Below are 10738 nucleotides of genomic sequence, written 5' to 3'. Positions count from 1 at the left end.
CTGTGCGTCTCTCTCTGTGTCTGTCTCTCTCTCTGTGGGTGTCTGTGTGTGTGTGTGTGGGGGGGTCTGTGTGTCTCTCTGTGTGTGTGTGTCTCTCTCTCTGTGGGTGTCTGTGTGTGTGTGTCTCTCTCTGTGGGGGTCTGTGTGTGTGTGTGTGTGGGGATCTGTGTCTCTCTCTCTCTGTGGGGGGTCTGTGTGTCTGTGTGTGTGTGTGTGTGAGGGTGTGTGTGTGGGTGTCTGTGTGTGTCTCTCTCTGTGTGTCTCTGTGTGTGTGTGTGAGGGTGTGTGTGTGGGTGTCTGTGTGTGTGTGTGTCTCTCTCTGTGTGTCTCTGTGTGTGTGTGTGAGGGTGTGTGTGTGGGTGTCTGTGTGTGTGTGTGTCTCTCTCTGTGGGGGTCTGTGTGTGTGTGTGAGGGTATGTGTGTGGGTGTCTGTGTGTGTGTGTGTCTCTCTCTGTGTGTCTCTGTGTGTGTGGGTGAGGGTGTGTGTGGGTGTCTGTGTGTGTGTGTGTCTCTCTCTGTGGGTGGTCTGTGTGTCTCTGTGTGTGTGGGTGAGGGTGTGTGTGTGGGTGTCTGTGTGTGTGTGTGTCTCTCTCTGTGGGGGTCTGTGTGTCTCTGTGTGTGTGTGTGAGGGTGTGTGTGTGGGGGTCTGTGTGTGTGTGTGTCTCTCTCTGTGGGGGTCTGTGTGTCTCTGTGTGTGTGTGTGAGGGTGTGTGTGTGGGGGTCTGTGTGTGTTTCTCTTCCTGTCTGAATTTCGCGCGAAACTCTTTGGGGGAATTCCTTCCGGCTGTGGGTGACGTCACCGGAAGGAAGGCCCCGCCCCTCGGGGGAACCCCCCATTGACACAGCGGCTCTGTGATTGGTCAACGGCGGCGTCAGTCACTCACACACACACTGGACACCCGGAACTGTCAGCAGCTGTGGGGGGTCAGTGGGGGTCAGGAGGGGGTCCGCCATCACCCCAACACCGGCCCTGGGGGGGGGTCCGCCATCACCCCAACACCGGCCCTGGGGGGGGGGGCAGGGGCTGTGGGGGGGGGGGGCAGGGGCTGTGGGGGGGGGGGGCAGGGCTGTGGGGGGGGGGCAGGGCTGTGGGGGGGGGCAGGGGCTGTGGGGGGGGGGCAGGGGCTGTGGGGGGGGCAGGGGCTGTGGGGGGGGCAGGGGCTGTGGGGGGGGGGCAGGGACTGTGGGGGGGGGGGCAGGGGCTGTGGGGGGGGGGGGCAGGGGCTGTGGGGGGGGGGCAGGGGGTGTGGGGGGGGGCAGGGACTGTGTGGGGGGGGGGCAGGGGCTGTGGGGGGGGGGGCAGGGGCTGTGGGGGGGGCAGGGGCTGTGGGGGGGGGCAGGGGCTGTGGGGGGGGGCAGGGGCTGTGGGGGGGGCTGTTGTTTACTGGCTTCAGAGCAAGACTGTCCTGAGAGGGTCAGAGAGGGAGAGAGGGGGGGACAGAGACAGAGAGGGACAGAGAGAGAGACAGAGAGAGAGGGACAGACAGAGAGAAAGGGACAGAGAGAGGGGGACAGAGACAGAGAGAGAGACAGAGAGAGAGGGACAGAGAGAGGGGGACAGAGACAGAGAGAGAGACAGAGAGAGAGGGAAGGGTGGGGGGACTTTGTAGAGAGAGGTGTGTAATGTTTCAACGGCTAAAGTAAAAAAAATCCCCAAAGAACACAGGAGGACACGGACAGGTTTATAATCGTGATATTAATAATAATAATAGCAATAATGATAATAATAATCCTCACATGTGACACGATGCCTTATCACACGTCGTTGAGACGCCTCAAAGCGCTTCACGGGATCTACTGTAAAGTGTAGTGACTGTATATTTTGTGGGCGAAAGGTTTAGAATTGCAATGGGGCCATTTCAGCAGAGACAAACCAGTGGGAGGGGTGGGGGTTCATTGTTACCCAGAGGGTAATTGACGACTGAATTGAGTTGCCGGGACGGCTGCTCGAGCCCAGGGCACTAGACTTAGTTTTTTTAAAAAAAACGCTTATTGCTTTGATGAGAGGACGGTAGAGAGATACCTGTCAGAGCTGTGAGATGGCAGTCTTGCAGCTCACTGCCTGGTGCGTATCACACCTCGATGGGGTGACATTGGTGCTCGACACTGAGGTCAGGGGGTTCAATGCTCGCTATCTGTTTTCTAATGTGAAGCAAAGAGAATCGAGACCCGAGAGCTCGGAGTAAATACTGACTTCCCAAAGAGTCAAAAGGTGTAATGACAACTTTTAAACAGCCGGATTAGTGAATTATTTCAACAATAAAGTCTAGTAATTAGCTCCAGGCAAGCTATTTCTCTCTCAGCACTGGGAGGACTTCTGCATTATTTATTTATTGATGTATATATATATATATATAGCTTTGAAATATAATGTTACTTCAGTTCCGCAGTCCAGTCAGGGCCAACAAAGGACGCACGGTTGCGATGCTGCCGGGAGACTGGTTTGAGACGTCTCAAAGATGAGATAAGGCGCAAGCACTCCGGGACGCTATCCCACGTGAAGGGCGCTGTATAAATGCAAGTATTATGATTGTTGTTATTGTTTATTATCACTGTATTACAACTGTGTTGAGAAATTGCTTGGCTTTTCTCCTGACTCCAGCGGTAAGGGCCTCTTGATATCATCCGGATAATCTGCATCGGAACATTATACTGTTGTCTGTGCTTGAATGAAACCGAGCCCCTCTGCTTATGTTTCCAGAGCAGAGTCGTGTAATATTGTTTGGTTACCCCACAGTCCGTGTATCTCGGTCTTAAACACAGGGTTTCTTTCCTGCCTTTCCTTTAGACCCCGAGTCCCAAGTGTCGCAGTGAAATGGAGCCCCCCAGCATCGACAAACTGTCCATCCTGTACCAGAGTGCTGACTTCCTGGTGCTCAACAAGCACTGGGACATCCGCATTGACAGTAAGATGTGGTACGAACAGCTGACTGTCCAGGGTCAACTGAAGCACCAGTTCCCAGAGCTGGCAGACCCCGACACTTACTACGGTTTTAGGTGAGCAAATGGCCTGTGCATTGTGGGTGGGTGAGCTGTAAATGATGTTCATAGAATTATACAGCACTGAAGGAGGCCATTCAGCCCATCGTGTCTGTGAAAAGAGCTTCCAATTCAACCCCACTCCCCCGCACTCTCCCCATAGCCCTGATCAACCCTACACCCCCGCTCTCTCCCCATAGCCCTGATCAACCCCACTCCCCCGCTCTCTCCCCATAGCCCTGATCAACCCCACACCCCCACTCTCTCCCCATAGCCCTGCAAATGTCCTCTCAGTTTTAATGTGCACCATAACAGTTCTGTCAGATCAGATGCTTTGCATCAATGTACTGTATTTAAGAGGAAACGTGATGAGTACATGATGGGAAGAGAATAGAGAGAGGTAGGGAGGTAGAGGTAAGGAGGGGATTAGGAGGCTGAGAAAGCTCGTGTGGACTATGAACAGTGGCACGGACTAGATGGAACTGAATGGCCTGTCTCCACGCTGTAACATTCAATGTGATTCTCCAGCTCTATTGATCTCGATGCTTCTGCTTGTCTTCCTGGGCAGGTTCTGTCACCAGCTGGACTTCTCCACCAGTGGGGCGCTGTGTGTGGCCTTCAGCAAAGCAGCTGCTGCCAAGGCCTATGCGTGCTTCAAGGATCGTCTGGTGACCAAGGCTTACCTGGCTGTGGTAAATCACAATCTCTTTCCCTTCGCCATCTTCTGTACCTTCCCCCACCCCACCCCTTAGTCCAATAGCATAGTGGTTAGAGCACTCACCTCACAAGTGAGAGGACCAGGGTCTGATTCCTGGGCAGGGCAAAACCTTAGGCAAGTTTCCTTACTCCACACACACATACTCTGTTTACGGAGCAGTAAGTAGGAAACTAGTTATTAGTCGATTGGCGGATCGCTTTCCGTGGGTAATAATCCCTCAAAAATGAAAAATTGTTCACTTCAACCCCCGCCTGTTTGTGTGGGACGCTGTTGTGCACAATTGGCTGCCGAGTTTCACCCACAAAATATATACAGTCAATTCACTTTACAGTATATTCTGTGAAGCACTTTGAGACGTCTCGATGATGTGATAAGGCACTATAATGAAATGAAGGGATTATTATGATATTACTATGATTAAACTTCTGAGCCAACAGGTTGCATTGATTGGGGGTACTGCATTCAACAGATAATAGACAATTCCAGGGGCATCGCCCCACATTCTTTCGAAGTTTTACACGACTTCACACAAAAGCGTCTCAAACCCCCTTCAAAGGAAATAATTGTCAATTATTCACCATTGGGGTTGTTCTGCCTGGCCTTGCTTTCTGTTGGTCCAGTGGATGCAGCCCTGCTGTCTAGTGCCTTGTTGGGGCAACCAATGTGGTAGGGAGAGGGAGGGGAATGTTCAAAAGTGACAGACCTTCATTCTAATATTATCTCAAGAATAAATTTGATCGATTTCCGCTAGAAAATAATACCTGGGGGGGGACAGTGTATCGTTTGGGACACGACATGTCAAACGACTGCTGGGGACGGTGGAAGGCGAAACTGGATGGACATTGGTCTTCTTTGGCCGAGCAAATTCTTATGTTGTCATCTCCTCGTTCCCTGCAGGTCCGAGGTCACGTCTCGGTGGATAAAGTCACTATCAACTGCGCGATTGGTAAAAACACCACGGAAGGGTTGACCCACATGATGTGCACGGAAGGAACCCAGGGTAACCAGTCAATAGCCACGGCTACTCACTGCACTTTCCACCACAGAACCTCCTCCACCCTGAACAATCGGGAGTGAGGCAAACCTGCCGTGCTGTGGGGGTGGGTGGAGAGAGAGAAATTAGACAACAGCAGCAACAACTTGCATTTATATAGTGCCCCTCATGCAGGTTAGCGTCCCAGAGGCACTTAAATTCCACCTCCATCCAGATTAACTCTGTTTATATGGGGTTCCGGAGCGTCCAGTCCAGAATTTGGCAAGTCCGTAAAAGCTGCCGAAATTTCCAAGCTGTTTTTCTGTAACGTTATATTTTTTAAGAGCTAAAGAAAAGCGACTTCGGAACTAATTCAACAAGTTGCCCAGTTTTGGACGATGTGAAATCTGGAGTCTCTGTAACTCTAGACACTCTGTACACTTATGGTCTGTAAAGGTGGATGCTGTTTGATGACACTAACTGTGGAGTTACAGACCCTTTTGGATGCCCATTCGGGAGGTAAATGCTCAAACGTTATCTTGTTAGTTAATCACTTGCCTCATCTGGCACGTGATTGGAGAGGATTGACTTGAAATTGACCTGCTGTCAATTTCATCCCTCATTCCCTTCTCCTCGCCCCCTCCCTTGCCTCCTTCAAGGCCCATCTCAAGACCCTCCTCTTTGACTGCATCTTCGGTCACCCCCCCGCCCTCCACCCCTCCTGATCCCAACCCCCAGCACCTTGGGATGTCCTCCCGACATGAAAGGCGCTGTGTAAATGTCATTTGTTGTTGTTGTTGTTGCTACCGATCCTCCTCCAATACCTCGCTCAGGTGAAGAGAGGGAAACGGACACTAAACAGGTTTCCTTTGTACATTTCCTCAAAGGTTGTCAAAATCCCAAACCATCTCAGACTGAGCTGATTGTTCTGCAAAGAGGCTTGTACAGTGGAGACCCAGTCACTAAAGTACTGCTGCAGCCTTTAACAGGTAAGTGACAGTCGCTGTGTCTTCACTTTGTGTCTGAAACGGAAACCTAGTACCCGAAAGGCACCTCAGGACACAGAGAGAGAGAGAGAGAGAGAGAGAGAGTGAAATCCCGACTTTTTACAAACAGCGCCACAGGATCTTTAACGTCCACCTGAACAGGCAGACGGGACCTCGGTTTAATGTCTCCTCCGAAATGTGATGTACCATGTGCTCAGAGCCTAGTGCGGGGAGAGAACACAGGCTGTGGATGTTTACCTGCAGCAGAACCTCTCTCCACCTCTCCCTCCCTCCCCCCCGCCCACTCTGCCCCCCCACCCCAGGGCTCAGTGTGATTGTGATCTCCCTGTGATTTCCTCAGGCCGCACACACCAGCTGAGGGTGCACTGCAGCTCACTGGGACACCCCATAGTGGGCGATTTCACCTACAGCTTCAAGACCGACAGTGAGCCGTACCGGATGATGCTTCACGCCTACTACCTCCAGATCCCCATCGAGGGGCAGCCCATCGAGGTGACCGCCTCAGACCCCTTCACGCCCGCCATCGACAGCAAGTGGGAGCCAAGGCAGAGTGTGAACAGCCTCGCCCTGATTATCGAGGGGCTGAGAGCCAGGTCTTTGAGGGCCGTCACCTCCGGCTCCCCAGCCCCCCCGAGCCAGGGTCCTGCTCAACCGAGTGAAGAGACTGAGGAACAGAGGGAGATGTGCGTGGAGTGGTTAAACGAATGGGCGGTGAGCTAACATCACTGAGCCCGGGTCTAAAGACCCAAGTTCAGTGATCTATTTATTTCCCTCCCCACACCCCACCCCTTCCTCCCTCCCTCCCAGCTCAGAAAGCATTTTGTCTACGTAACTGCGTCATGAGGTGACGCCTGGAGGCCGGAGCCCAGAGACATAACTTTGTGTCGGACCCGGCAGCAGCTTCAGCACATCACAGTGCCCGGCAACTGAGATATCAATGGTCAATGTCCACAGAGCAATTCTCTCTCCTCTCTCTTTTCCTCCCTCCCCTGACCACACGTGTACACACATGTACACTGCGCTCTCTCGCACACACTGACTAAAACACATACACGCTCTGGTGGTCACCATTATTCTTGAATAGGAATGAACGTGGTGGAGGGACAGAGTTTTTAATGGAAACATTGCTTTAAAAACATTCTTAAAAGGCAGGAATGCGATTTCCACCCCCCCCCCCCCCCTGCACACACACACACACGCGCACATCACGGGACAACAACAATTCAACAACTTGCATTTATATAGCAGCCGTCATGGTGGGTAGTGTCCTGGATCCCTGGAAACATCAGCCAGGGGACAGTCTGTGCCAGCCCAGCCCCCAGCATGTACCTTTTTCTCACGGCGAGAATCTGTGAAATGATGAATGATCATCCATTGCTGTGGTGGGTGAGAGTGATCCTTGTGTAGTGGCAGTGAATGTTGTGACTGTGTTGGTTTTCCAATAAATTATTCACTTTTAATTTTCAAGCAGATTCTGTGTATTTTGCGCCGAGCAATATCCCACGGACAGCCACCGAGCGAGTGACCAATTTTATTTGGGGGAATTGTTGGCCCGAATTAGCGCCACGGGATCTTTAACGTCCGCCTGAACAGGAGACGGGACCTCGGTTTAACATGTCATCTGAAGGACAGCACCTCTGACAATGCAGCACACTCCCAGCGCTGGAGAGTCGGCTTAGACTGTGTGATTCCAACATGGGCCTTGAATCCACAGCCTTCTACCCCAGAGGTGAGAGGGCAACCACTGTCCCAGGCTGACATCCTGTTGCTGCTGTTGTCAGTGAGGGAAAACAATTTGCCTTTATGTAAACGCCCTTTATATAAGATAACATCTTGGAGCCCTTTGCCATGAAAGGGTTGGAACGCAATAGGGAGGGGCAAGGCAGAGAGGCAGAGGTTACGGAAATAAATGCTCAGCCACTGATGGTGATGGAGATAAGATAAGAGACACACAAAGCCCCCGGGTTAGCCAAGCGGAGGGGGTGAGCAGACCGTAGTGTGGGGAGAGCGAGGGGGAGACAAGCACAGGCAGTGTGGAGATTCCTTTGAGGATAGACATTTTCACCAATAGATGTTTACTTACTCTTTTGCTACAGAAATGTCACCACACCCAGCTTGTCATAGATAAAGTAGAAGGTAGTGTCATCCTCTCAGAATGTGGCCCATCAGCTACTGGCCACCAGCTTGTGCAGCCGGAAGGATCAGTGACGTCCCTATCGAGAGGGCAGCCGCCGGATCTGTGCAAAGTTTCCTCTCGACTCGAGACAGAGAATTCTAGACATCAAACCCTCTCCCAGTTTATCATGTCCCTGCTCATAAAGGAGAATTATGAAATCATAGAATTATACAGCACAGAAGGAGGCCATTCGGCCCATTGTGTCTGTCTGTGCCGGCTCTTTGAAAAGAGCTATCCAATTCAATTCCACTCCCCCCACTCTCTCCCCATAGCCCTGTCAAGGCATTGGTGAGGGTGCAAAGGAGATTGACCAGGATGGTACCAGGAATGAGGGACTTCAGTGATCAGGAGAGGCGAGAGAAGCCGGGATTATTCTCTTTGGAGCAGAGAAGGTTAAGAGGCGACTTAATAGAAGTTTTCAAAATGATGAGGGGATTCGATAGAGTGAACAAGGAGAAAGTATTGGCGGGTGGGTCGGTAACCCGAGGACACCGATTTAAAATAGTTGTTAAAAGAAACAGAGGGGAGGAGAAATTCTTCACACAGCGAGTTGGTGGGATCTGGAATGCATTGTCTGAAAGAGCAGTGAAAGCCAATTCAATAACAACTTCTAAGAGCGTAGATAATTATTTGGGGAGGACAGGTTTGCAGGGCTATGGGGAGAGAGCGGGGGAGTGGGATTGATTTGGAAGCTCTTTTCAAAGAGCCGTCACAGACATGATGGGCTGAATGGCCTCCTTCTGTGCTGTATAATTCTATGATTCTATGATCTACTTCTCTCTTAAAAGTTGTTATTGAATCGGCTTCCACCAGCCTTTCAGCCAATGCATTCCAGATCCGAACAACTCGCTATGTGAAAACATTTCTCCTCACCGCTCCTCTGTTTCTTTTCACAACTATTTTAAATCATTGTCCTCGGGTTTCCGACCCACCCACCAGTGGAAATAGTTTCTTATTAACCAGTTAATGAGACAGAGTGAGCATCATCTCAGTGACTGAGCCCACTGGGTTCCTAACCTACCCTTCCACCACCTACTCTCTCTCTCTCTCTCAATCCCACTCCATATCTTGCTTTTTAATAATAAAACTAATCCTTATCTTTATTGTCTTCTGAGGTTTATACATTTAAAAAGATTTATTGCATTTGAGATCTTGGAATATAAACAAGAAACCTAGACAGCTATTATCATCATAATAATAATCCTTGCATTTGATACAGCGCCTTATCCGTCTTCGAGATGTCTCAAAGTGCTTCACAGGATATACTGTAAAATTAATTGACTATTTTGTGGGCGATTGCGCACAGCAGTGTCCCGTAAACAGTCGTGGGGTTGAGTGATCAAATTTTTTTTTTTGGCTGGGATTATTACAGATCAATGCCAATTAATACACTCAGTTTGTGTTTGCCTGGTGACTGTAGATAGCAGTGGGCCCAATAGGTATTATTGGCGAGTGAGTGGCGTTTAGTACAGTTGGAAAGAACTTGTGCCTCCAAGTTCAACAACAACGTGGATTTATATAGCGCCCTCCACACTGGACGGTGTCTCAGAGTGCTTCAAAGTAATGGATCCGGCGGGGGTGGGGGGAAGGTGGCCAAAGGTGTGGTCAAAAAGAAAGGTCTTCAGCAGAGACCTGAAAATAGGAAGAGAGGGGACGAGGCGAAGGGGGTGAGGAAGGGAGTTCCAGAGCCTCGGGGCATAGTGGGTGAAGGCACGGCCGCTGAGGGTGGAGCAGAGGACTCGGGGGTCAAGGAGGAGGCCAGACCCGGTGGAATGAAGGCAACGGGTGCTGTTTTGAGGAGAGAGGTCAGAGAAGTTGGGGGGTGCAGAGGAATGGAGGGATTTGAATACAAGTTCCTCAATCAGACTCGCCCTTCTTGTGCTGTTGGGAAGTTGGGGTGGAACGCATTTGTTTTAACAATAGAAAGTAAGAATTTATCCTTTGGTGGTGATTTACTGGGTTGTGCCTGAAATAACACAAACTGGCTTAGCTAGGTGAGAAATCTGTTGATGACACCTGCAATATGTGATTATGTAGAGGTAGTGACCGCTATGATGTGCAGGGCAAACAGAGACAATTCAACTGAACTGCTCGTCTCACGAGTTTTGTGTGTTGCGCAAAATCATATTGTTTTCTCAATCCCAGTTGCTGTCTTGCAGCTGTTTAGTGGCACGTCGCTGGGCGCAAATTGGCTGCCGCGTTCATCTAGGCGAGTGCTCTAACCACTGAGCTACAGGATTCCACATTCCTTCAACATGACTTTACTTCAAGCGACCTTGCGCAATTGATGTATTATAACCAGGTGACACTTGTTGAATAGTGGTCAGCTAAGTTTAACTTAATTAAAATTAATAGGCTTAACTCTCATTAGTTCTCAAAGAGTTTGAATTAAATACCCTGCAGGTGTTTTTGTTACAGTAAATAATAATCCTTGCATTTGGTTTAGCGCCCTGTGGTAATAATAATAATCAGTTGATTCACTTTACTCAATGGAATTCTATGTCTCCAGCATCTCAACTGAGTGAAACAATTTTAATGAAACATCACAATTAGTGTTGCCCACAAAATACAGAGCCATTCCGCCACTTTACAGTATATCGTGTGAAGGCCTCTGACATGTCTCATCGATCACGTGCTATGTCAAATGTGAAGGTTATTATGAGTGCAATTTCTTGCTTTCTTTACAAAACAATGATAGTTGAGAAGGTAAACATATTTGTCTCCACCCTACTACCTGTATTTCAATACCACTCAATCTCATTAACCCTGTTGAGCTGGTTTTGCTACTTGCTGTCTGTTAACCCTTTCACTGGGAGTCATGAAATTTCCCAGAAGCTGAGTAACGCAATACCTTAACATGAATGTGGGGTGTTGGCGCTGGCTTG

At 50.0% G+C, this 10738-nt stretch overlaps 1 protein-coding gene across 2 annotated transcripts; it reads left to right on the top strand.

The window, feature by feature from the left end:
* The first annotated feature begins 887 nt into the window (after nt 1-887).
* Nucleotides 888-6852, top strand: rpusd1 (RNA pseudouridine synthase domain containing 1). 2 transcript variants are annotated; one of them, XM_042341094.1, is made up of 6 exons: nt 888-924; nt 2789-2997; nt 3548-3671; nt 4595-4697; nt 5558-5659; nt 6018-6852. In XM_042341094.1, exons 2-6 carry the CDS (start codon nt 2816-2818, stop codon nt 6395-6397), a joined length of 891 nt encoding a protein of 296 aa, XP_042197028.1. In that variant the 5' UTR covers nt 888-924; nt 2789-2815; the 3' UTR covers nt 6398-6852. The 2 variants fall into 2 exon arrangements, with proteins under 2 accessions (XP_042197028.1, XP_007904338.2); XM_007906147.2 differs by lacking the exon at nt 888-924 and adding an exon at nt 1557-1680.
* The last annotated feature ends 3886 nt before the right edge of the window (nt 6853-10738 follow it).

This window comes from Callorhinchus milii, unplaced genomic scaffold (genome assembly GCF_018977255.1).
Source record: "Callorhinchus milii isolate IMCB2004 unplaced genomic scaffold, IMCB_Cmil_1.0 Scaffold16, whole genome shotgun sequence".
Lineage (NCBI taxonomy): Eukaryota > Metazoa > Chordata > Chondrichthyes > Chimaeriformes > Callorhinchidae > Callorhinchus > Callorhinchus milii.
Note: the sequence above shows the minus strand (reverse complement) of the source record. Positions and strands in the feature narration are given on the sequence as shown.

Coding starts and splice junctions, on each gene's coding strand:
- rpusd1 (XM_042341094.1), top strand. CDS start 2,816: ATGGAGCCCCCCAGCATCGACAAACTGTCCATCCTGTACCAGAGTGCT. Junction 2,998..3,547: donor GACACTTACTACGGTTTTAG/GTGAGCAAATGG, acceptor CTTCCTGGGCAG/GTTCTGTCACCAGCTGGACT. Junction 3,672..4,594: donor CCAAGGCTTACCTGGCTGTG/GTAAATCACAAT, acceptor CGTTCCCTGCAG/GTCCGAGGTCACGTCTCGGT.